The sequence below is a fragment of the Macrobrachium rosenbergii genome, chromosome 19, assembly GCF_040412425.1.
Source record: "Macrobrachium rosenbergii isolate ZJJX-2024 chromosome 19, ASM4041242v1, whole genome shotgun sequence".
Taxonomy (NCBI): domain Eukaryota; kingdom Metazoa; phylum Arthropoda; class Malacostraca; order Decapoda; family Palaemonidae; genus Macrobrachium; species Macrobrachium rosenbergii.
Window position 1 is genome coordinate 20,131,789 of NC_089759.1, and position 27,368 is coordinate 20,159,156.

At 38.9% G+C, this 27,368-nt stretch overlaps 1 protein-coding gene across 18 annotated transcripts in view; it reads right to left on the reverse strand.

Annotated features, from left to right (window-relative positions):
- LOC136848690 (dystrobrevin beta-like) overlaps positions 1–27,368 on the reverse strand; it is a 226,338-nt gene that overhangs the window by 75,442 nt on the left and 123,528 nt on the right. For 9 of the 18 annotated variants that reach the window (XM_067121188.1, XM_067121186.1, XM_067121176.1 and 6 more), the window contains 7 exons: positions 23,303–23,491; positions 22,722–22,804; positions 20,519–20,649; positions 16,514–16,599; positions 15,672–15,823; positions 12,514–12,622; positions 506–553 (listed from right to left, as the gene is read on the reverse strand). In XM_067121188.1, the coding sequence (XP_066977289.1) occupies positions 506–553; positions 12,514–12,622; positions 15,672–15,823; positions 16,514–16,599; positions 20,519–20,649; positions 22,722–22,804; positions 23,303–23,486 (793 nt within the window). In that variant the 5' untranslated portion in view covers positions 23,487–23,491. The remainder of the gene's footprint in view (positions 1–505; positions 554–12,513; positions 12,623–15,671; positions 15,824–16,513; positions 16,600–20,518; positions 20,650–22,721; positions 22,805–23,302; positions 23,492–27,368) is intronic. The other 9 variants (XM_067121187.1, XM_067121191.1, XM_067121192.1 and 6 more) reach the window with 1 other exon arrangement.

Below are 27,368 nucleotides of genomic sequence, written 5' to 3' on the forward strand. Positions count from 1 at the left end.
TCAATATATATAACTATATTTTCTTGTCATGTGGAGTTATAAGTTTTTATGTACAGACTTTGATATTGCATAAGGGCACTATCAAAGCCATTTAAACTGATACTTTTCATTAAAAGGTTATTTTCCTTTGGAAGTAGTAGTAGTAAAACATGGCAAATACTGCTGAAGAACCAACATTGCCAAGTTCTCCCTTAGTTTTCGTCAAATCTATTGGCAGTAAATGTTATTAACAACAAAGAACATGAAAAAAAGGAGCTTTGTAACTAAAACGAAACACTTAATTTCAAGTTACAAAATTGAAATAGTAGTAAACATATTACGTGTACAGTACCTCCTCATTACCCTAAAATACATTAGAATCCACATGATAGATAGCTCTACATGTGTTATGTCTAAAAGTAATACAGTGCTAGCCACTGGCTCTCTTAAGCTGCAACATGCTTAGCAACAACATACTGCAACTACAGCGCTTCTCCAAAACTCCGTGAGAATTCAGTACACTTACACTCATCAACATAGGCATCGTCAATCAGTTCAACAGCCCACTGTGCATCTAAAAATCAAAATGTGATAAGTTCAGCTAAATAAAATACAATACTTGAGAAAGAAGACCCCTCATGAAATCACACATAATGGCCATACTGATACATACAGTAATAGAAATTAAACAACAAATAGTGAGGGTACCATTTACGATACTGTTTTTTCCTACCTAGGAAAAAAAAAAGAAAAAAGTTTACATTTACAAGCAAGGCTATCTTCTGGCTTCTCACAAAAATCATATACCTGCACTTAAAAAGTCAAAAACAGATTACAAGAAAAAGCATTCACTTCAGCAAAGTTAACATTCAATACAGAAGGGAGAAAGACAGTAAAACAAAAAAAAAAAAAAAAAAAAAAGCTTGCAATAGACTACTGATTTCTAAATATTTGCACTTATTGATTTTTTCAAATACAGTATGTTTTCTGTGAATATTCAGAAGATGCATAGATAATTCAATGTATCATATTTTTTCTAGATAGACACATTAATATCCTGATTTTAATTATTTTAGCGAGATGAGCACAGTGTACATTGTAAGCGTGTAAATACTTCGCCTACTGCAAACAGTAGAATTTCTTTAAAATCTATATTTAGGAATTTAAAACCAATGAAATATCCTCTGATTTTCAACATTAAGCTAAAAATAGTACTCTTTTAAATGAAGATTTAATCATCGTTATACAGCAGTTTGGGTCTGTATGTGTTAAAAAAGATCAGAAGGTTAGCAATTAAAACAACTTATAACATAGCAATAATGTTAATTTTTCTTATCTAGAATTATATAATATGCCTATTGCATTTAAAAAGCAACTGTGGCAAGCCCATCATAAGATACCTCCAGTACTCATCATCATTCAATAGACCTCTAGAACAAGAAAATTTCAAGACCTTTATGCAAAGCCTTTATGCATCTTTTGATTGAAACTACTATTTTATGAAACCCTCTTTCTGGCATTCTTGGCCATACGGTATTCATTACAGTTTAAACTGTTATTTTTTATAAGTGAATCCAGCCTTTGAATCTTACAAAGAGGGGAAATGCATTCTCTTATTTGCTGGTGAATGTACTTTATGCTTTCTGTAGTCTGTTGTTTTTGTAGCTATGAACCACAAAAATGGTTTCCAAGTAGAGTAGCTATTGAGACAAGCTGCAGTTGCAAGCCTACCAAGCTTCAGCTGGTCCAAAACAACTAACTAGACTTCTTATAGTATTCTGAGTTTGTATACCTAATATAATCTACTTATTTATTTATTATAAAACATGTTGCAGGACAGAACAAGGAAATGTAAGTGCTAAGGACACAAAGGAGAGGAAGACCTAGAAGAAGATAGAGACTGCATTGAGAAAGGCAAGAGAGACAAAGGAATAAACAAAGCAAGGAACCATGATAAAAGGGCCTGAAAAGGGCCTGTTAAGAAGACAAAGAAAACAGTTTCCTGAAACTCATACTGCTCACCTGAAAGATTTGTTCTTAAATGAGAACTGAAAATTGGAGCCAAGTAAAACTGAAAAAATAAGACCCAAGAGAACAGATAAAAAGTAACTGGCAAAAAGGCAGCTGGGGCCAAAAAGTCACTACAGAGAACCTTTAGTGCCACATGCAATGTGGCAACACCCTTCACCAACTGAAAACTCTTCTGATTTCCAAGCAACCACCTGTCTCACTCCATTAAAGATGTTTATACTGTTGTTTTTCATTATCGAAGTAAATATCAGATTGCTGGTTTTAATTACCCTGTTCGATGGACAAGGCAATATAAGGCATGAAAACCATGGTTATTTAATTACCAAAAAATTTTATTGAACAAGCCTAAATGGCCAATAACTTCAAAGCAAGCTTCCACAGAATAACATGCCCATATGTGATAATGAAAAACTTGTTAGATGAAAATAAAAAATTATTAACATCAGAGATAAATTAATAAACACATTAACATATTAACTAAGGCATTGGTGCATGGTGTTTTCAAGTAGTGTAACAGCTTATTTTAAATCACATCAATACTGCCTGGAAGTCAGGACTAAGTGACTTTAGGTACAGGGCTGTGTGATTACACATCACTTTGAGAAGCCAGTGATACATTTATTTGAAGCCACTCTAAAGCAAACATTTTTGAGTAAGCATTTGTATTTGTACTGCAATAGAAAACTGTGAACTTTGCCAATCTTGAAAATGAAATGGAAAAATTAATGTTTCTTGACTAGCATGAGTAAAAATCAAATGAAAATAATGACTGTTACTCAAGCAGTGAACAAGTATTTGGTAAACTTGATTAGCGTATTATCTGGTTACTTTTAATTTGCTAATCTTTATTTATTTATTTATTTATAAATGGTCTGGTTAAACAAATCATTTATAAATAAATAAATAAAGATTAGCAAATTAAAAGTAACCAGATACAAAAAAGAAAGAACTGGTAAATGAATGATCAAAATAATCAAGATGGCACAAGAAACCACACCCTTCATTCTATCAATTATGAGAAAAACGTAAACAAACACATACTGATATCAATAATCATTGTTAGAGATTCTTAGCAATATTTCCAAAGGTCACTGCAAAAATGTTCTTAATTCAGAGATAAAGTTTCTCCTATATCTACTCACCCTGCATTAGTACTCAGAATTTTTTTTAATTTCACCTTTAACAAAAAACTATATTTCTGAGTCCAGTCCCGTGTCAGCCGGTGAAATTCCATTACAGCACGAATTTCTAGGTATAACATTGCTAGATATACCAGAGAAAAAGAGCTTTCAGGAAGCTGGGGTTACTACCCCCAGTCGAGCGTCTTCTAGGAAGACGTCGGTATAAGGAGGGGTGAGTGAAATACCACTACCACGGAAACCTACTCGAAAGATCTCTCCCTATCAAAACCCCCGGAACAGAGCGGTGAGCCGTTACAGCCCCCACACCAAACACCCGCCAGGACGGCGACACCAGCGCCACCTACCTCATTCCATTTTCTAGCACGTGAATTCGCTGTTTCTTTTGTGTGCTCGTCTCCATTATTTTGGAATTTTCTGCATTCTGTGATGGCGTCGAGCAGCTTTACCATTTCCAAGTTAAGTACCATCTTCTTGTGGGGTTTTGTTCTATTTTTTGGCTGTTACGGTCTCGTATTTTCATAAATATTGAGATCTTATTATGTCGCCACGGCGTCCCCGCCAGCCATGTCGACTCGCGAGGCGCTCCTTCTGTTCTTTTCAGTTGGAGTTGTCTCCTCGTCGTTATAGATAGATTTTGCCCCTTGGTTCCCTTCCTGGTGGTTCCTTGCGGTGGCTCCCCCTTATGAATTACGTTCAATTGGCCTACCGGCCTTTGTGGGAGTGATGCCCGTCTAGGTACCCCCTCCAGGTTGGGTTCCTGTTTATTTTTGGTCTTACTAGGCTAATTAATTTTTGCTTGAAGATGGTGCTCTCTTTTAGTTTTATTTTTATTATTTTATTGGGTGGTTTACTCTCGGTGTGCTGGCGGCAGCCTCAGATCTAACCGCTTCCCGTGGTAGGCTACGCTCTCTGTTGAGCACATTTTAGTTTTTTATGTGTGATGGTTATTTTGTGGAGTAGGCTTGTTTGCTTCCATCCCCTTGCCCTGGGTGGGGAGTTCAGGTTGAGGGAGTTTTAGTTGCGGTTTCCTCCGGGATCGTTTTTCGGTGGGCAGAGTGAGCCCCTTACTTCTCTTCCTCCATTTGGGGGGAATCGAGTTCTTTGGATGTGTTTCCTCTAGGCTAGTCGCCCCCTTGCCCGCCATTCTCGATCCCGGTTGGTTCTCGGCACAAAATTTCTCTCCCTGTTGCTTCCTCCTCCCTTCTGCCCTCCTTTTCCTAGCCTATATTAGGTTAGGTCCATATTAGGCTTCGCCTAGGTAGGAGTCGGGCTTCGGGTTGCGTTGCTTCCAGTCGTAATTACCCTTCCAAGATTCATTGTCTGGGAGGTATGGTGCAGTTGAGCGGGTGAGTTTCTCCCCGTCTCCTGTTCCTTCCTGGTAGCCTACTCCTCCTTCCCCCCCTCCTCCTCTCTCCAGCCTTGCTCTACTCGTGCGGGTGACGCTAGATGGCGTTTTCTCCGAGTTCAGGGACTTCTCCTGTTGGTTGAGGGATTCGCTCCCTCCCATATCGTCCCTAGCATCGCTGTATTGGGGTTGGTGGTTCGTTTACTCGAACGTGTTCGAGTCACTATCCATTCCTCTCGTCTCCCCGTCGGGTTACGTTGATACGGTAATATATATTGCTTCAGCCTATGTTATGAACATACGAGCATTTTACCCGTCTTGTTTCTCCCGCGGGAAGTAAGGGTGGAAGGTTTTTCATTTTATAGAGGAGCGGATCCTTCCGTCCTCTTGAGTTCTTACCATCACTTGTTACTGTTATTATTTTTGTTATTGTTTTTAGATAAGTCTGTTTATCTACAGGAGTACTCTCCTTAATTCATTATATATATTATATACGTGACTCGGTCCTATACCCGGGGCTCATGCGTTATTTTACTGGCAGCCCTTATGGTTAGTTCCTGGTCTCTCTTTCCTTCATTCCCGGAGTACTCCGGGTCTGAAAACCTTTACCTTCCACTCTATGTAATTTAGAGCTTATTGGCCCAGTTTATGATAAGGGAGTTCTTCTCCGCCGGAGTATTCCGGTTGTAGTTGAGTTTCCCGGCCTTGCCAGCTTTAGTTTACTTAGGGTGGGAGGTTCATGTACTTTTCTACTTACAGACTGTTCGCTGTGAGGAGCCGGGGTGCACCGCCTCCCTCCAACAACCTTATGGTCACGTAGTTTGCCGGACCCACGCTGGTTGTGCGGTCCGACTGGATGACCTGGTTGTCTGGCACCCTGATGGTTGTGAGGTTTGCTTCGCTCTCTGCACAACTGTCCAGGATGAGTCGGTAAGGGACAGTCTTTAAATTACTCCTGCTTTATGCTCCTCATATTGTATATTGTTTATGAGGTTCCCGGAATGGTTTTCGTTCTTAGCTAATTGTTGGTTTTCTTACAGGCGGACGAAGCTTCCAAGAAGTCTGCCTTGGAATCCCTCCGGGCCTGGGTGGCTGGGTTTGGCAGGAACGTTCCGTCGGGGAAGCCCTACGTCCTCGACGCCAGGTTGAGGGACTTGCTCTACCCCGGCGCACGGGTGGCGGCCGCAGTGCCTGAAGACCTTGCCACCCCTATCATCCAGCAAATCCGGGATGAGACCCAGCCACCCCAAGCGGATATCCTCTACGCTGAGGTCTCGGAGGATGTAGCCGCCATGGATCTTAACCTGGAACCGATGAACATAGAGCAGGACCAGGTGGTAAGTGGTGAGGTAAGTGAGGTTGTTGGGGCGGGCCCCCCTTTATTTGACTCCCCTGCTTCATCCATTTCTTCTTTCGCAGGTTTTGTGAAGTCTTCCTCCTTGGGTGATAGAGCTCCGTCTGCTATCCCCAAGTTGAAGTTGAAGACTTCATGGAAGGCGAAGGGCTACAAGTCCTCGACTTCCAAGAAGGCATCGCCCTTCCCCCCGTCGAAGGCTAAGGTTTCAGGACCTGTAGCCTCCGGGAGCAAGTCTGGTTCCTCCAGCAAAGGCGCGAGTAAGAGGGCTGCAAAACCAAGCCCTCCTCGCCAACCTGCTTTCGACGCAGAGGCCTTTGCCAATCAGCTCTATAAGCGGTTTACAGAGGACCTAGATTCGAGATTTAATAAAATCTCTGAAAAGTTGGCCAGTCATGATAACATACTGGCGGGAATGGCTCACCCACCCCAGCCGAACCACAGTATGTTATCCCCGACACTGCGGACCTCCCGCCGTTCGATGTCGGTAACCCTTGGCGCCGCACTCCGGGCCATCCAACATGATGGCAAGCTGACACTTGATGGTCTTGGCACGAGACGGTTGGAGGAATTGGAGTTCTTCCCCCGATCTCCTGCCCCCTTACCCAGGCTTCGTGGGAGGCTTACGGAGGAAGCTTGGATTCGGTCAGACAAGGTTCCTAGGGAGGCTGTCATCGTCCCTAGGGACCAAGCTCAGTCGGCTCTTCTGCGCACTCTGACGGAGTGGCAGGCAGACAATACGAAGTTGACTCCTTTCAAGGGCAACTTTACTATGTTCGCCCTGGGAGACAACCTACCCACCCCCTTGCTTGACAAAGTCGCTCTGGCTACGGCCCGAGCGTGCCGATGGTAATCCGTTACCACAGCTAAGGGAGACAGACCCTACTTCCTGGTATTCCCAGGAAGTAATGAGTTCTGGTTAGACGCCCCGTCCACTTTCACGGTCGGGAAGCTGGACCCTTCTGCGCTTCCACGCAATTCAGTGAGCAGCTCCCAAGCTGCCGGAAGCTTTATTGAAAGCGGAGTTTGATGCTCGGGTTAAGTTAGCCCGGTCCTTGAACTCCGTATGCCTTACGGAAGCTACTGCCGTCTCCTGCTCGGACGAGCCATTCTTCCAAGTTTTGGCTAAATCCTTGCTGGCTGGCTTCCAGTCTGACTTGTTTGAATTTATCATGGCCAGACTGGAATGTAGGAAGTTCATCTTTGCCGATGCGACTATCCGCCACGAGCCTAACAAGCTCGTTAAAAGCTCGATCTGGGGACCTAACCTCTTCCCTGAAGAGGAGGTCACGAACGTTATGGCCGAGGCTACACGGGCCAACCAGAGTCTTCGTTCTCGCTGGGGCATTTCTGCCTATAAGCGTAAGACCCCAGAATCGGCCGGCCCCCAATCGAGAGGAGGTAAACGCTTTCAGGAGGCATAAGAGGCCCCACCATCAGGCGGTAGTCCAAGCCGTCCCGGTCTCGGCAGTAGCACAGCCTTCTACTTCCAAGGCTCACCCCCCCAACAGTATGTGCTGGTCCAACCAGCTGCACCCTCCTATGTGGCTTCACCGGCGTGCAACCCCACATATGAGGGCCGTGGTTACTTTCACGGCCTTAATAGGGTTGCAAGGGGAGGAAGAGGCAAAGCCCCTCATAGAGGGAAGCCCAACACCACCCCAGGGGAAGACCTGGACGTGGTAGGGGAATAAACCCACTCCCTCCCACTGAGAGAACACAGGTAGGCGGTCGCCTGTTTTGGTTCAGGGACCAATGGACCTTCAGCCCTTGGGCACACAGCATTGTGTCCAAAGGACTAGGATGGAGCTGGATCAAAACCCTCCTCCTCTAACCAGGTTTTACCAGCCACCCACATCAATCCTAAAGGATTACGTGACAGAATTGCTCAACAAACGAGCAATAAAGAAAGTAAGGCACCTAAAGTTTCAAGGCAGGTTATTCACTGTTCCCAAAAAGACTCCGATCAGCAAAGAGTGATCCTGGATCTGTCGCGTCTAAATCTCTACATAAAATGCGACAAATTTCGCATGCTTACGGTAGCTCAAGTACGGACTCTACTTCCGCGTGGAGCCGTCACCACCTCTATCGATCTTTCAGACGCTTATTATCACGTCCCGGTTGCGCGGAACTTCTCTCAGTTCCTCGGTTTCAGACTCGGGAATCAAGCCTACTCCTTCAGGGTCATGCCCTTCGGTCTGAACATTGCGCCCAGGATATTCACAAAGCTGGCGGACACGGTAGTACAACAACTCCGGTCTCGAGGGATATCCCTAGCAGCATATTTGGACGATTGGATAATTTGGGCACCAACAGTTCGGAGTGTCAGAAAGCTACGTCCATAGTCATCAATTTCCTGGAGTCGCTAGGTTTTCAACTGAACAGAGAGAAGTCCCGCCTGACTCCGGAGTCCCGGTTTCAGTGGTTGGGTCTCCAGTGGGATCTGTCATCTCACACGCTGTCTCTTCCGCCTCCCAAGAGGAAAGAGATAGCATCTCTCACCAGGAGATTCCTCAAAAATCCATCAGCATCCCGCCGGTCCCAAGAAAGGGTCCTTGGATCTCTTCAGTTTGCCTCAGTGACAGACCTGCTATTAAAAGCGAAATTAAAAGACATAAACAGAGTGTGGCGGAGTCGAGCCAATGTCAAGCTCAGAGACAAGGTCTCCTCTATTCCTCAAATCTTAAAGACAAGATTGCGACCTTGGACCTCGGTCAGAGGCCTGTCCAATACAGTTCCGCTTCAGTTTCCCCCTCCGGCACTAGTTGTTCACACAGACGCTTCCCTAAGCGGCTGGGGGATATTCACCAAAACAAAAGTACAAGGAACGTGGTCCACAATGTTTCAGCAGTTCCATATAAATACCCTGGAAGCTATGGCGGTCTTTCTAACTCTGAAGAAAATCCGCCCCCCCAACCGGATTCATATCAGGTTGGTATTGGACAGCGCAGTGGTAGTTCATTGCATCAACAGGGCGGCTCCAAATCAGGCCGAGTAAACCAAGTAATGGTTGCTATCTTCTCCCTGGCGAACAAGCACGGCTGGCACCTGTCAGCCACCCACCTAGCGGGGTGCGGGCGTGGTGGCGGATTCCCTGTCCAGGACTACTCCGTTGGAGACGGAGTGGTCCCTGGACGTGGAATCTTTCAAATGGATTTGCCGCCGGGTTCCGGGCCTCCAAGTGGATCTGTTCGCAACGGAGAGCAACTTCAAGCTCCCCTGTTATGTGGCCCCCAACCTGGACCCTCAGGCGTACGCCATAGACGCAATGACAGTAGATTGGAACAATTGGGAGAAGATTTATCTTTTCCCCCCAATAAATTTACTGCTGAAAGTTTTACACAAACTCAGGACATTCAAAGGTCAATTAGCCCTAGTAGCCCCCTATTGGCCGAAGAGCAATTGGTTCCCTCTTCTTCAGGAACTGGGATTACGGAGTCTTCGGATTCCCAAGCCCATTCTGACTCAGACAGTACAAACCAAGACTGTGTCAGCTTCCTCAAGAATTCAGAATGCCCTAGTTTTATGGACTTTATAAAATTCGCAGCCCAAAAAGGAGCGAACATTGACCCTGTCAACACTCTGTTTTTAGAATCAGATAAAAGAGATTCTACTATTAGACAGTATGACTCAGCAGTCAAAAAATTAGCCTCCTTCCTAAAAGCATCTGAAGCCAAAATCATGACAGCTAATTTAGGAGTTTCCTTCTTTAGATCATTGTTTGAGAAAGGCCTTGCTCCGGCCACTATTACCACAGTCAAGTCAGCATTAAAGAAAGTATTTCTTTACGGCTTTAAAATCGACCTTACAGATTCCTACTTTTCATCTATCCCCAGAGCATGCGCTCGTCTGAGACCAGTATCACGCCCACAGTCTGTTACATGGTTTCTCAATGACGTCCTCAAGTTAGCATCAGAGATGGATAACTTTCATTGCTCTTATCAGGATCTGTTAAGGAAGACTTTATTTTTGATTAGCTTGGCTTCAGGTGCTAGAATCTCAGAGCTGTCGGCTCTCACTAGAGGTGATAATTATGTGAACTTCCTCCCGTCTGGAGAGGTCCTCCTTTCCCCTGATCCTAGATTTTTAGCTAAGAACGAAGACCCACAGGACAGGTGGTCTCCTTGGAAGGTGGTGCCCCTTCCTCAAGACCAGTCTTTATGTCCAGTTTATACACTTAAATCTTACCTTTTAAGAACTCCACAGAGTAAGTCGGGTCCTCTTTTTATCAGGGAGAAAGGTGGTACTCTTTCACTAAATGCTATAAGACAACAAATTCTATATTTCATTAAACAGGCCAACCCAGATTCAGTTCCCAAGGTTCATGATATTCGAGCAGTTGCTACTTCCATTAATTACTTTCAAAATATGGACTTTTCGGAGTTATCTAAATTTACGGGTTGGAAATCACCTCTAGTGTTTAAACGCCACTATTTAAAATCGCTCGAAGCCCTGAAATTTTCTACCATAGCTGTGGGAAGTGTCATCTCCCCACCTTAATTAATCATATCCTTATCCTTTCCTTTCCCCCCCGCCCGCCTGCCTCATTTACTTCTCTGCTTATTCTCCTGGTTGATTATACCTCACTGCCTGGCTCCTCATATTGATGTTTCTTGTATCTGTTGATGGGAAAAAGTGTAATCTGACATGCCATGATTGTTTTTCGTATGGGGTACTGGACAGTTTTTATTTGGCTCCACGTACCCCAGATATATGTATATGTTAATGCTCATTGATTTTGTCTCTTACGTGTTTAGCCTAAGTTTACGTGTATAGTATTAAGGTTATATTTGCAGTTATTTTGTGCGCTTTTCATGTTTCACCTTGCTTTAAGTAATTTTAAGGTTTTGGGGCTTCTTCTCCGTCGTGCGGGGACCTCCCCACGTTTCATAGTATTAAGTTTTTTTGATGTGCCTTAGATTTAGTATGCCTTAGTCTTAATATTCTTGCTACACGGAAGAGATTACTTAATTAAAATTATTTTGGTAAAACTTTTGCCTTTTTCTTCAGATTACCCCCCATTTCTTTTTCCTGGTAGTTGCAGCCTTGGCATGATTCTCTATCACGATTTCACCGGCTGACACGGGACTGGACTCAGAAAAGGGATTTTGACAAAGGAAAAATCTATTTCTGAGGAAGGTCCCGTGTCACCCGGTGACCCCCCCTGAATCACCTAGTACTCTCCCCCTCTTGCACATGCCAAGTCTGGGGTTAGTGCTAGCATGGAATGAGGTAGGTGGCGCTGGTGTCGCCGTCCTGGCGGGTGTTTGGTGTGGGGGCTGTAACGGCTCACCGCTCTGTTCCGGGGGTTTTGATAGGGAGAGATCTTTCGAGTAGGTTTCCGTGGTAGTGGTATTTCACTCAACCCTCCTTATACCGACGTCTTCCTAGAAGACGCTCGACTGGGGGTAGTAACCCCAGCTTCCTGAAAGCTCTTTTTCTCTGGTATATCTAGCAATGTTATACCTAGAAATTCGTGCTGTAATGGAATTTCACCGGGTGACACGGGACCTTCCTCAGAAATAGATTTTTCCTTTGTCAAAATCCCTTATTTCTTCAGTTCTGGGATCTTAAAACACCCTAGGTGCAAAACATATGAAAACCTTACAATAGTTTGATTTATAAATTTTAATTTCTTTTGCACAATTCTTTAACAATTTGGTCAAATACTGACTCTAGCATTATATTGTTGTTAATTTACCCATGAAAGTTTTCTGAGTATGCACAATTAAATTTTAAAAATTGATGCTTGCAAATCTAACAGAAATTATCAAGTTTTAATCCACAGTTTTCTATAATTATTAAAAATTCATAACCTACAAGATTCATGGGGTAAAGGCAAAGAGACTATGGGGGCATCAAAATGGAAGTATGACATAAAATTTAAGGTGCTATGAGTATCTCCTGTTTATTATGAGGGCTGGAACAAGTGAGGGAACAACTGGGCGCCAAAGAGGGTATTGCAATAATCGCAATAACTTGTCCTTTAAGACATGGGGGCCAAAGAGGGTATTACGATGACTTGTCCTTTAAGACATTTCTTTCCCTACACTTGCATAAGATATTTTACATCTTAAGTTGGTAACAAACTAAAATACAGGTAAAAATGTAATATTTAAAAGTTGTTAATAGTTGACAAAACTTAAAAAACTTTTAGTCCGAAATTTTGAAGATTATTTCTATAGGGTCCATAAAAAAGGTTACTAAAGTAACATAAAATCCATATTAATGTGACCATGAAATCATTGCTGTCACAGGAAATATCTTTAAGATACAAAAAAAGTCTAGTCATTTACTATATAAGGACTGCCAAAGATGTGTTGTACAATTTAAAAAATGCTCTCTCCATCATAATTTAAATGCAAAAAAGGTCATTCATATTCCATATAAAGACTGTCAAGATATGTTGTACAATTTAAGAAAAATGCTCTTTTTGCAATATTTCCCAAAGAAGAGATTAAATTTTATGCAGTAGCTATACCTCTGGAATAATCAAAGCCAAAAATAAAAAGAAATGTAAAGAGCAACAAGAAGATGGTCAATTTAATTTGTGTTCATAGAAAACTCAGTGGCTGAGCACAGAAATATGTCTGCCCAGCTGTATGAATATATACTTCTATCTAGCTTGTTTCTCAATCTCTTTTCCAATGACTTTAGCTTACCTGATTCAGATGCAGCTAAACGATACAAGAGTGGTAACCAGGCTAAGCACTCAGGCCCTGGATCCTCCAAGACAATTTCTAAGAAGTCATTGACGTTTATATGTTTAACCTGAAAATAAGCATAATTAACAAAAGGTAACCTGATGTCATTAAACAATAATTTGACTAGAACAATCATTTCCTAATTTTTTGACAAACTTACAATTACAACCCTGTAGTGGTTTTTTTTATACCATTATTGTTTTGTAGAGCATATATAACTGGTTTTGTACAGAAAATGCCACACAGCAACCCCAATAACATACTAAAGTGACTTTTAATCAAGATGAAGAAAATATATACTTTGAGCATAAGAGAGCCTTCATATTAGATATGATCCCAAAACAATCCTCATCTTTCCAGCTATGAAGACAATTAGAAATCTGTAAAAGCTAGCAAAGGGGCATCCATTTACATATATGACCAAACCTTCTATCTCCCCCCCCCCCATATTCACTAACATGCACAAATAAAATTATATTTTCTTATTGCTGTTGTCTTCATTTATAAAGCATATTAATCAACACTGTGGGATAAGCAATATATTTCAGGGTTGCTAAAGTGCAATGAACTGAGATGAAAGCAAAAATATCTTAAGACATGGAGATACAGTACAGTATAAGCATAAGTTTAATCTAGGCATAACATATTTTTTAAAAATCCTGGTTATAAGAGATGAAGATTTCAAAACCATTCGTGAAAACACACGTCCCAAGCATCAGTTTTAAAAGTGAGAGCATATTTAAGTTTATGTAATGAATTTCACAGAAAATATAGTGCGGGTTAACCTTTCAATTTGCCCCACAGCCCAAGGGTAGATGAAGCACAAGTTAGCAATTTTCAATTTATGAAACAAGTTGAAGGCCATTTGTTTCTCCATATAATCATTTTGTTATATCAAATTAATAGTAAAGAAAGAATCTGACTTCACCTATTTCTTTTCACATACTGTTTATATGAAATTCTCTCAAGATTTTGTTTTTTTAACTTTTTTCAATATTTTCTCAGAATTTTTTTGGGTTAAATTCTCATTATCAACAATACTTAGAAAAAAGCATGAATGTAGATGCTATTCATTGGCTGAGAAAAATCAAGCATGTCAATTCTTCACAACTCATAAAAGTGACCATAGCTTCCATATATTGTAATATTCTCTAAATACTTTCTCTGTTAACCATGACAAATTCTGAGGACATGAAAGAATCAATTGAGAAGTAAGTATTCAGGAAGACCAAACTTAAATAAATTATTCAAGGCAGAAGCCTCATAATAATTCTACCAGTGTATACACCTTTGGACTACTTGGTTCACTTATCCTATATAACAACTGATAGCAACAGTATCCTGTCTATATTTATTTAGAGGTAAAAAATTCATCAGTTTTATTTTCTTGTTTGCCAAATTTACATCAGTTTTCTTACATGCCAATAAATCATGCTTACACAATACAGATCTGATTTGTTCTCATATTCATAAAAATGCAATGAGGCTTAATTTTTATTGGTATACAAATAGTATTCACTGCCTATAACCCTATTATTTGATACTGTATTTTACTTATCTGGTATTCTATTTTAAACTAATGTTATTTAACCAGTAACCTGACCCACTGAAAAAGAATTTTTCAATGTAAGAAGTAAAATATTAGCCCATGAAGGTGTTATGTACGTGAAGAAATCCCCATGTGAGGTACCTCTTAGACTGGGCTTCATGTACCATACTTTAGGAAGTACTAAAAAGTATTTGCCGAGACCCTTCAGCCCCAGCTGCATTACTTTCTCCCAGGTACTTTTTACCCATTTCCTTTGGGCTGCCCTCTGGCTGTCCAACATTCATTTTTCATTAAAGAAGGTTAAAGATGACAACTTCTGGGAGCAACTTATGAGTCTCACTCTAAGACTCAGTAGTTTTGTTACTTTACTGGTAAGATGTAACTTGAAAAACTATTGCAACCACCACCTAATCATACCAACAATTAATTTTACAAATGAATTCAAGGCAATAATAAAATATCTTATATACTGTACAGTACTTAAAAAGTTTTGTACACTACTTTTCATACTATGCTTCTTTAAACCTGGCAAATTTAAGGAGCTCACATAAACAAACTTAATTAATCTGAGCAGGATACATGCCTAACTAAAAGTCACTGTAAGAGCCCTAAATGGCTACAACTATTGTTTTACTAATGGCAAACTATGTCACATACAGATTAAGTGAAGCCACTTCTTCTCCTTTGTACACTGTACAGCTCCTAAAAAAATAGTCATACTTTTCACTAATTGCCAGATACTGCCATGCAAATACAGAGAAACAGAAAAGTAAACATATACATACAGGATAAAGGAATTTCAACATGAAACCTTCTAAAATCTATGTTCATAACCACAGAGATCAGTAACTAACATTCCTAATCAGGGGGCATGTTCGGTGTTCTCCATTTGTTATCTGTCTCTAAAGTTTGATAATGCCATTGCTATTAACAATACTGTACCTATGTTATGTATTCTCCAATTAGGTGAAAAAGTGTCTTACTTAAGAGAATCTGTGAATGAGTACTAATATTGTTTGTCAGTAGGACTTTTCCCAGATTATATAAAGGAACATTTTTTCTTAAAAGCATAGTGTTAAGAGGAATGCTATATCAATATCCAACAGATGGATGGTTAATACTAACAATATAGAACCTAAGTTCTAGCAATTAAGTTCAAAACTTTACAATATAATGGTCAAGTAATACTATCACAATGCCATCTCACTCGTTTCCATCGTTTCCAGTGGCCATCCAGAATCTGACATAAAAAGATGAAGTAACAAAAAAGATGAAATAATACAAAAAATGAAAAGAAGCATACTGCACTCACAACTGTCTTCTATTACAAAAACATGCTAGACCTAATACCAAGCACAAACACAAAGAAGAGAATAGTTTTGATATAACTCCCTCACAAATTTACTACAGTACATATGAGTAAACATAAAACAGGAACACAGTTTACTTATTGTGCTAATAAGTCTGTTTAACCGAGAAAAATAATCTATTATGCACTAAACACCAAGTTACAAATCACACAACTATGCATAAATAAGACACCAATATGGGTGTAAACTAAACTTACTCCATCGAAAATCTGTCGCACTAGATTTTCTGAATAGGAAAAGCTTGGAGATTCAAACACTGCAGCTGGTAAAGCTAGAACTTCTTTAAGGTACTCTGAGAAACGACTAAGAGCAAGGTGTCCATTGCTGTCTGATATTTGAGAAAATACATCTGAAAAAAATATGCAATACGAAAATATTTCTTTTAAGTTAAAGCAATGTATATATACCACAGCAATACTCTTTCATCTCTGTATCCTAAGAAACAAAGTACGGTACATTAATTGCACAGCTAGATCTTCCACTTACTGTATCTAAATTCAGATATACAAAATGTATGAACATTAAAATTAATATCACCACTACCTCATTACTAAACCATCTGGTTTCACTACAAGAACCTGACTCTAATTCTCTTTTTCTAAATTTAAGTACTGGTTATCAGTGAATTCAATTAGGCCATGCAATCCTGTTTCTGCATGTCAAATAGATACTCCTACCATTTTAGTACAATATCATTACTGAACAAGAGTTTAATCTAACCACTGTAGAGTATACAATATATAGATATTTTCCCTTGCTATGACCCCACCTATTTTATAACGTTAATGGACTATTATCTATTGCCAGAGCTTCTAAGCAAGCTGTGGTGTCTTTATGATCCTCATTCAAATAAAATAATTCAACATGATGAACCTCTATTGCTCTCTGCAGAGTCAAGGTTGAACTGAGTAATTCAGTACAATGCTTAGTTTTATTTGTTCAAGAAGTAAAGGAATAAAAAACCATGAATTAACTTTGTTATATACTGCCATAAGAACATTCAAACAAGAACATTCAAACCATAAAACAAAATACTTACAACGAAGCTTGTCAAGGGGCTTGCTGTTGCAGAGTGTGGCTAGAGCTACTTTGACACTGAAAACCCGTAGCTTTCCCTCATCATCACTGAAAAGATGAACAAGCAGAATTAGTGCATTTACTCCACTGTTAAAATGATATGTATGACTGTCAGTTAGTGCATTTCCTGTGTTAAGGCATAATCTCACATACAGTACCACAACATTTTTTTATACTTTTTGTGCAATTTTCTAACACATTTCCATATATTTCAGTCATAACATCTAAGTAGTTGATGAAGAGTTTGGTTTGTAAGACTAGAATCTCAAAACTAACATTATCATTTACTGTACATCAATTAATTAAGTACTACAGTACAGTAAAAAACAATCTTCATCTAATTCATCATTATCATCCCTCATTTTTTTGCTACATAACTTTTCAAAAATAATAATACTTTTTAGTTCTTGACTACTGCATTAGCCTTTTAAACAGTGATACTGCACTGTACATAACAACAACAAAGCACCAGAAATTAAATACTGTACACAAGTATTGCAAGACAACCAAAATTATTGCATATATAAATGTAAAGTAACTAAATATTTTTATCGCAAACCAATTACTTTTGCATAATAAATTCCACACTCTAATCCTAGTATAATGAAGAAAATGAAAACCTGTTACCCACAGTAGGTCAGTGCATGCACATAAGGATACCACAGGCCCCAGTAACAAACTGTTTCACTTGCTGTGTGTCTATTAGCTGTTTAACTATGCATAGTCTTCCCAAGACTTTACAATTTGTCAAGAGTGCCTCTCTTCAGTTTGTAATTTCATTAAATTTTAATTCTCATCCACAAATCCCTTAATTTTATATAATTTATTTCAGAAGGAAAGGACTTTCAGTGCAATTCCATTCAGGTTGGTGAGATTTTTCCATTTGAAATGTCAACCACAGACAAAGTAGTAGTTCACCAGTACCTGTAAGTACAGGTATATTAATCAGTTTCAGTCTCTAGCAATTTTCTTCTCTGTTCTCTGTAATTTTGGGCTGGTCTTGGTTTTGGTCCTAACTTGCAGCGAGTTGTTGACAGTTAATAAAAGGACTGTTTTACTAACTACATTTTGTTTGGTTATTTTTAGTGTAAGTCCTTGTTTAATAAGAAAACAACTGTTAGAGCAAGTCTTTTTCTGTATAGCCACTCAAGCTAAGGCTTGGGTCCATGCTGGTAAATATTAGCCACTTTTTTAAAGAGATATTTCCAACAAGTTTTTTTTTATTCTTGACTGATTAATAGACTGATCTGCTGTCTCCTGATGTTGTGATTAGGTTTTTAACCCCTAAGGCTAGTAGGTATCAAGTCAACCTTTATCTGCTTTGGGTAAAATTTTGAATTCAGGAGTCATCCTCATCATCTCCCTAATCAATTCTTCAAGACATCCTGCTAGGTCTAGACCTCTGGTCACTTTCAGTTTTATCTTCATGAGTGGCTAGGTGCCCTTGCCTTATTTAGAGACCACAACTTCAAGTTAGACTGAAACAGGAGATGTGGGTTTCATCGCTCCTTTCCAGAAGCTCTGGATGGTTCCTCCAGGTCCAACTGTTTTCCTTCTGATGACAGAAACCATCCAAGATGTCATTCAAAATATGTAAAAAGCAGTAGCTTTGTGTTGAAACAAATAATTATTGAAAAAAAAAAATTTACATTAAAAAGCCATTACTGTACTGTACTTTCGTCTGAACTGTTTGATCCCCAGACCTTTCTGTTCTGCCACACTTGATCAGACTATACAAGACGTGAAACACTAAGTTACCAAGAACCATAAGTACATGTGCCAAAATACCAATAATAACAAGTCTTTTTCTTCTTTCTACTAAGACTGGCTTGTGGAATCTGCACACATACACAAATAGGCAATAAAAGTAATGGGTTTGTTTTTGAAAAATTACATACTTAATTTGTATCAATCATGAAGATACTAAAGTACATTATATGTTTTAGAAAATATTATATTTTAATTACAACCTAGCTAATGCATAACATAATCCAATCCCAGTGAACCAACATGAATCCATTGTTTTTTTTGACAAGAGATGTTTCTACAGATTTTAGAGTCAATGAATTACAACCAAGGACTTGCTACAATCACAAACCTGGTGCTTTGCCTTCTTAAACACAATCATTTTAAGTTCAAACACAAAGGCCTCCAAAGTGAACAGCAATCATTCTCACTACAGTATTAGCTTGAATTATCTTAGATATTGCTGTGTAATGATTCCTTAAAGATTCACTAATTAATTTATTTTTTGACAAGCAATGAATTAATTCAAAGTAAAAAAACATTTGAAGTGTGATTTCTTTGAAGATGATCAAGTACTCTAGAAATCTCCATTTTCTTTTTTTCTGCTAAGGGTGTCACACAGAGTGCCCTGTGCAGCACACTGTAGTTGGTGCTGAAGGTTCTCAGGAGCATCCTTCCAGCTCCAACAGTATAATGTTCGACCTTTACTTTTCTTCTGTTCCATTCTGTCACTTCTAACCTAGTTACTCAACTTCTTAAGCTTTACCTTACTCCAATTTCCACCTTTCAGGTATACACCAGCTTGGAAATATAGCATAGTGGTTACACTAAACTGTTTTATAGTAATAATGTCTATCACTGCTTTTATCGCAGAAGATAATTTACACTATCATTCAGTTCTAAGTGTTCATTACACTTATAATAGAAATTACTCTCTGAGAAAAGACAAGAAAACTATGGTATTCTGACAAGATATCATAATGACAACCCAGTTGTAGAGAGACAATGAAATACTCTCAACTGAAACTCAACAAAATGCCAAAAAATTAAACTAGACATACAAAGAAAGAGTAGACAACAAACATTCCTTCTGATAAAAAAGGGATTTTGACAAAGGAAAAATCTATTTCTGGGGGAAGACCTGTGTCAGCCAGTGAAATTGGTTCCATTTAGCACATTTCTAGGTATAAGAATTGCTACATATACCAGAGAAAAAAGCTATCTAGAATGCTGGGGTTACTACCCCCAGTTCGCTCATCTAAAACAGATGTCGATATACACAAGGGGTGAGCTATTACCACTACCACAGGCCTTCGTCCAACAGACTTCTCAATTCTCAAAGTCCCAAATTGGATGTGCCATTACAAACCTATAACCAAGAATACTACACAATTTATTTCAAGGTCTTGATTAATCATTCAATTTCAGGGCACAATATATGACTTGCCTTTCAATCACTCAATTAACGTTCACATATGTAAGAGTCCATTTTGTTGCCATTTATCTAAAAATATTGATAATAGATTTTTTAGTCTTTTTGTAAAATTTTCTTACACTGCAAAATATGCATATACTAAAAACAAGAATGTGAGAAGAGAAACAATGAGCAAATTTCCATGTGGTTACAAAACATTACCATGACTAATGAGCAACAACAGCATTTAAAGCTTACATCCTGTGCCTAATTCTATCCTACTATGATATCCACCCATTGTAAAACTAGTTACTTGGGAAAATGAGAGAGTTATGGCTACCTTAGCAATGAAGGCTCTAATTTAACTTATAACCAGGATAATCTGCCATCACTGTATTGACTTGCATTAACCTACTTGGTTTGTTCTTTAGAAAATACAAACTGTACCACTCATTGCAAGGGTAAGACAAAAGGGGTGACAATCTTTGAGTCTGACTAGCTCTAGTAGACTCTAATAGAATAATGTACTGTAACTTTCACAATCTGATCAATCAAATATCACCCTATGTAATTAAAAAAAATATTGGTTTCTGTTAATATATGATTTAAGAGCATTACTGAAGACAAGGAATTAAGATTATACATACAATACTGTACAGATATAAGAAACAATATACAAAAATATTTGGCACTATGTCTCTTATTAAATCATTCTACTTCACCAAAAAGTGCAATGACACTGGGAAGGATCCTCTGAATCCTGGACAGAGTCCTATCCACAACAATAAAAAGCTGAACTTCCTTAACCTGTCATATGCAGAAAGCAGCCAGTTGAGAAGAATAGAGGTTGATGAGTCTATTGCTATGTGTTTGCCAGCAGGGAGCCTTTTGTTTAAGCTGTGGTAGAGAGTTGATATCAGGGTCTCTAAACGCGATACCTGTTACAGAAAGGCATACACACAGGGGTTAGGTATGGGTTAATAATCACCACTGTTTGGGCAAAACTTTGAAAAAAATAGTTCTCCCAAAGTAAGAGGTCTTTTTCTCTAAACAGTACCGAGAAACAGAACAGAAATTTTCTATTGTGCAGAAACTGATGGAATAGAACAGTATTAGTCAAAAGGTTAAGATGTTACACAACAATCTACAAGCAAAATGGGCTAAAGCTTGAATACTGTGCATTATCATCATAATTTTGCTTTCACTATTGCAACTACTTTCAAAGACCATTCACATGGACAATAAAACCAGAATTGCCTATCTACTTGTAACATCCACATTTTCCATTTCTGCTGATGTGAAAATTAATGGACTGCACATTAATTTAAGCTGTAATAAGGCAACATCTGAACATGCAAAGGTCACCTGACTTACAAATTATAAATTAAATACCTCCTCTGCACAGGTCAGCCTAACACTCCAATTATCTTTTTTTAAGGCCTGGACATGATGAGGTTTCCATTTATGACTAGTAGTCCCTTTACTGATAAGCTTTGGAATTCCCTGTCTGCCTACACATTCCATGACTCTTAAGGTCTTTCACTTTCTATGGGTTAACCCCAACTTTTTTCCCCTGCTCCCATCAAACCTGGGCTGGGCAGGGACATTCCATCCCATCAACATCTTCAACTTGATACAGTAGCTTTGAAAATATTCATTTGCTTCATGTCATCAAATCTTAAAATTCATGTCTCAGGATTGCTAAATATGCTTAGAGTATGAGATTTTTTATTCCCAAAATGTATACAAGCAAACAGGAAAAAAAGGGAGGTGGAGCACTGTGTTGCAGTGGAGGACTTAAAAGAGGAAATACATTACTGTTGCCCAGGGGACACGCTGGACTTTGGAGTGGGTAATAGGAGGGTGATAAAAATAAAGTCACAGAAGCCTATATGAAGTTGAAAGATACTGCTAGATTCACAGAAAATTTCCTTACTCTTCTGCATGGATTCTGAAATCTAATATGAATTCAAATTTAAAATTTTTTACATAAATTTTGCACATGATCCACTTTCACAAACACGTCTTCAAAGTGACAGTCAAAATTCAAGCTAGCAATTCCAATATGCTCACCATATGATAACGGAACTTTCTGGTAATAAATGAATGACATATTTTTAGCTATATCAAGGCAAAAAAAAAAAGACAGGGAATGTGAAGGTTTTTGTGCAATATGGTCATTTATTCCCTTAAACATGAAATAAACGCCTACGTTATCTGTTTACATGTAAATTTCATTTCCTAAACAAAAATTCTTTTACAGAATTTCTACACAAATTAGTTCTGTGTTTCTAAAGAGAAAATCTTTCTTCACTGTTTCAAAATTTTTCAAATTCAAGTAATAATTTCAACATGCTGGGTCTTTTCTAGTCCCTAGAGGATTTATTTGTCACTTATTTCAATGCAGGTCTTAAAGTAAACCGAACTGTCCTTCTGAACACAGACCCTGGAAACAAGCGCTTTCACTTCTGGTAACATCTGAATATACTTTCACTCTGTGGAAGAAGTACCATTCTCAAATAATACATACCAATAAAATACAACAATTTGTATTTCACCACCTCTGGATTTACTAGAAGAATATGGAATATAACAATACTTAGAGATTGTTACACAGCCCTGTACAGGACGGTCATCCTGGACCAAGTCTTATGAAGGGCTAAAGCGGTTTGAACCCACTGTAATGCCATAATCATTGCAATTGTGTAAAAAATCGTTGATAAGCACAGTATTTCAAAAGTGAAACAGTGATTAACCAAGATCTAGTCTTTGATAAGCTCAGTACTTTCAAAGTGAGACAGAGATACTGTGAATATTAAGAGAAAAAATCTTCAGCCTTTCTATAAACAACTGCAGTGGTCCCATAACTGGACCAACCTAGGACACAACACTACTGGGCAGAACGTAATCATGAATATTTCCTCTCCAGGATTATAAGTGATACATAATCTGAACTCTATAAGGATATTTAAGGCAATACATATCCTGAAACTGGCTGAATTATACTTACCTTGACTTCTGTATGAGGTTCTAAAGTGTTCAGGCCATTCTCTCGGAATGCCTCTATTATATTCCAAATGTCAACCAAGTGCACTAGAAAGAAACAGAGTGAACATAGTTACATAAAAACCAGTACTTTCAGCAGTACACCAACTCCTGCTTCCAAAGATTTGTCACATGCAGACAATATACACAAAAAGAGAAAAAGTGAACATCGACATAAAAAAAATTGTATTTATGGATAATTATTAAGTTATTATACGCATCTATGAATTAAGCTACTGAAATAAATATGTACCTTTGAAAGGAAACTTATTTTATTTAGTAACTGAAATGTGATTTCAACATTTATCAAAATCTTACGTACTTTTTACCTCCCCTGATGACTTTGTCTATCTAAATGTTATTATAATTCTACCTCTACCCCACTAACATACATACAGTACTTATCTATCTGCGTAATTATTGATTATATCTCTCAAAAAGCCAAGACAAAAATAAATCTCAACAAACAAGTAGTTTAAATAAATAAATAAATAAATAAACAAAAATAAATAAATAAATAAATAAATAAATAAAAGTTGTACTTACTGTTGGTTTTCTTCTGGACAAAACGCAGCTTGGCCGCCGTCCGGTAAGAGGCGAAGCGAATGGCATCGAAATTGTGGTGCCTCAGTTCGTTGATCAGAAGACGCCCGTCGCTGGCGATGCCCGCCCCTGGGCCTCCTACCCCGCCCCCCATGCCCATGGACCCTCCACCCGCTGGGGCTGCCATCAGTTCTGCAAAGATTTTGTTGAAAGATTTATGTGAGGTCACAATAACTATGGCAAATGTCAAGTTCTACTAACAGAATACAGTGGTAATAATAATATTGTAAAGACAGTAATGGTAGTAGTAGTAGAAAGCGGGATTTGCCTTTGAAACGGCTCCCTTACTCGTTCTATTCCTCCTTTGTCTGCATTGGTTTAAGTTTTTTGTCTCTGTAATGCTATAAATCTTTTATAAATTCCTTCCTGTTTTCAATTTCTTCTTTCTACAGATCTGCAAACAGAAGGGTATTAGCCATCAATTCCTCTTTATTTTCTTCATAGGGCTGCTGCACAAATCAGTATCTATTTCTGATGTCCCAGTAACAACAATTATTATTATTATTATTAATAGTAGTAGTAGTAGTAGTAGTAGTAGTAGTAGTAGTAGTTTTCTAGTGATCAAAGAAAATTCTACGGTCTTTGATGACCATCGGAGTTTGAAATTCTTGGCTCTCCCAAAGCTGCAATATCAAAACAAACCTACAAAAGTACTAGCAACAGGTCCACTTATAAATAAACAATCCATAACGAATGGACAGGGCTATAAAGTAGACTAACAAGTAAAGTAGGCAAAAGCCAATAAAGCCTATAATAGTTTAGGCATTACCGTATATAAGCATTTACATAAGGTTTCACATACGGTTAGTTTATAACTGATTCCAATGCGCCATTGAAGGATACATTCAATTAGTCAATGAAAGACACAAGAAGACAAGATGACCAGAAGTAAATCTACACTGATCCGTCGACGAACGAAGCAAAAAAGTAAATGTATTCAACAAAACACAAAGACTAAATCAATGATAGACAAACAAGAAGACAACATGACCAGAAGTGAATCTACGCCGATCTGTCGACGAACGAAGCAAACAAGAAAATCAACGCCGAGATGAGGGGACCCAAGAACCTGGAATTCAACACCACTCTACACGACACCAGAAGAATAATTTCCTGGAGTACTTTATTGCCCAGAGAAAATGTCTTCAGACCACCGTCTCACACTTTCTTTCGCTGAAGAAATTGCAGGAAGATCTGTCTCACCTGCTCGACCTGACTGTCGGTCTCCGTCCGTGGTCGCAGTCCTTTTCAAACTCGTTAGGAAATATCTCTGAAACAACTTTGTCCTTAGGAATGAGGAAGTCCGGGAAAAGAATGCGGATGGAGGAAAGGGTCTCATATTCACCAGCATTCTTCTCTCTCTCTCTCTCTCTCTCTCTCTCTCTCTCTCTCTCTCTCTCTCTCTCTCTCTCTCTCTCTCTCTATTGGCCAAGATCAAAATGCGACTTTACTCAGAGAGGAATATTTAGACATATACGTAGGATACCATGACAAATTAACCAAAATACGAACACTATAATGGTTGTAAATGTGATTGATAGCAATCACAAACATGACAGTTTCAGGTGACGTTTCATGAAGAGAGAGAGAGAGAGAGAGAGAGAGAGAGAGAGAGAGAGAGAGAGAGAGAGAGAGAGAGAGAGAGAGAGAGAGAGAGAGAGAGAGAGAGATAATATACATAAACATACATACGTACATATATATAATTATATATATATATATATATATATATATATATATATATATATATATATATAAATGGAATTCAGAGATACAGGTATGTATGCACATGTAATACATCATTGAGAGAGAGAGAGAGAGAGAGAGAGAGAGAGAGAGAGAGAGAGAGAGAGAGAGAGAGAGAGAGAGAAGGTCAAGGCGAATTAAGGGAATGCGCGCAGCAGCAGCAGCAGCCGAGATGATGAAATGAGGTCCGGAGATCGATTCGCGGAGTGACCTCTGGACAAGAGAGATCTGGTTCTGTCACGATTCCTTTCGGGGAGAGTTTGTTAAGATGTCACACTTAAGGGTTTAGGGGGTAGGTGGGAAGGGAAGTCAGATGAGGAAGAAAAGGAGGGAGAGAAAAGGAGGGAGGAAAAGGAGGGAGAGAAAAGGAGGGAGGAAAAGGAGGGAGAGAAAGGGAGGGAGGGAAAAAGAGAGAGAATGAGGGAGAGAAAAGGAGGGAGGGAAAAAGAGGGAGAGAAAAGTAGGGGGGGGAAAGGAGGGAGAGAAAAGTAGGGAGGGAAAAGGAGGGAGGAAAAATGAGGGATGGAAAAGGAGGGAGAGTAAAGGAGGGGTAAAAGGATGAAGCAAAAGACAAGACGACCAGGATAAACAGAAGTGATGAAGGTATGGAAAAGGAAACAAGAGGAAAATAATAAAAAAAAAAAAATGAGGTGAGTGAAAGTATGGAAAAGGAAACAGGAAGAAAATAAAAAAAAATGAGAAGAATGAAAGTATGGAAAAGGAAGAATATTAAAAAGAAAGGAAAAGTAAGTGGAAAAGAGGGAACTAAAAAAATAATAAGAGTAGAGAATAGGCACGCCAAAGCACCAAGAAAAGATACGATAAACGTAAAAGCAAATAAATAAATAAAATAAATAAAGTGCAAGGAACTCCGCAAAAATGCTCTAAATGACAAAGGAAGTCTTTTGGCCCAGAACGATGAAATATTTCGTAAGCCAGACAAAATATTAATCAACACGTCCGTCAGTCATCTTTAGAGTTAATCTGGCGACCGAAATCAATAATTTCGCAAGCACTGCAAAATCATTTATCCCAACACTATAACATTAATCAAGAACACACGAAATAATAAATGAAATTCTCAGAACGCTGTTGCTGCACGTCCCATCTGACTCTATGTTCTTTAATGACACAGTGGCGTTTGCGTTAGTGGAAATGTTCTTTAATGTTGAGAGAGAATTATCAACACTTCACGGAAAATGCAGCGATGAGCTTCCTGTATTGTGATGTTTAAGTAGCTGTGACTAAGCCTGCCTCTCTCTCTCTCTCTCTCTCTCTCTCTCTCTCTCTCTCTCTCTCTCTCTCTCTCTCTCTCTCTCTCTCTCTCAAGTGATAATTACAGTAATGCTGTGTTACAGCAAAAAGGCATTGTATGTTCCTGTAGGTGAAAGAATCTACTTTACTCTTTTCACTTATAAAAACTAAAAAATCATATTGTATAAAAGAATATCACACTCAATAATCATGTGAATTATACCCTATAAATGGCACCATCTAGAATCGCCGTTCATGATGTGCACGCAACTCAATCATCTCAGTAGGATTGAATGGTTGTTCTTGTCCCTTTTCCAAAGCACCGACCATCACATACACACACACACACACACACACACACAAACACACACACACACACACACACACACACACACACGCACAGGCCTTCGGTCTGAGAATCCACTGAAATACGGCCTTACCCCTCCATCTGTAAATTTGTACCAGCTTCTGCCTGGGCCAATAAAAAGGGAGTAGGGCTGGCCACCTCATCCCAGGAAGATTTGCTGAGGAAAGCAAAGGGAATATATATACATAGATACATACAAACACACACACACTATATATATATATATATATATATATATATATATATATATATATATATATATATATATAAAAACATGTGTGTGTGTGTGTGTGTGTGTGTATGTGCATAAGTTGTGTAAATGTCACCAACACACAACCACACAAAGAACGCGACAACCAAAATACATTCATGAAATCATAAACTCGCATCTCCAACGTGCCAATATCTTCTACTCGCACACCGTAAAAGGTGAAAAAAAAAAATAAGTCGGAAAACTTCAAAGGGAAAGGTGGGTTAAAAATAGAAAAACTTCAAAAGTTTCGCACATGAAAGAAAGGAGCGGCTCGAATCGATGAACCCTTTCAATGAAAAAGAGAATATCTGCGAAAACGGTGGGGTGGAATATGAGGTGGGCTCGCAATTTTCCCCTTTCGCCGTGTCAGAATTCATATGTAGTTATAT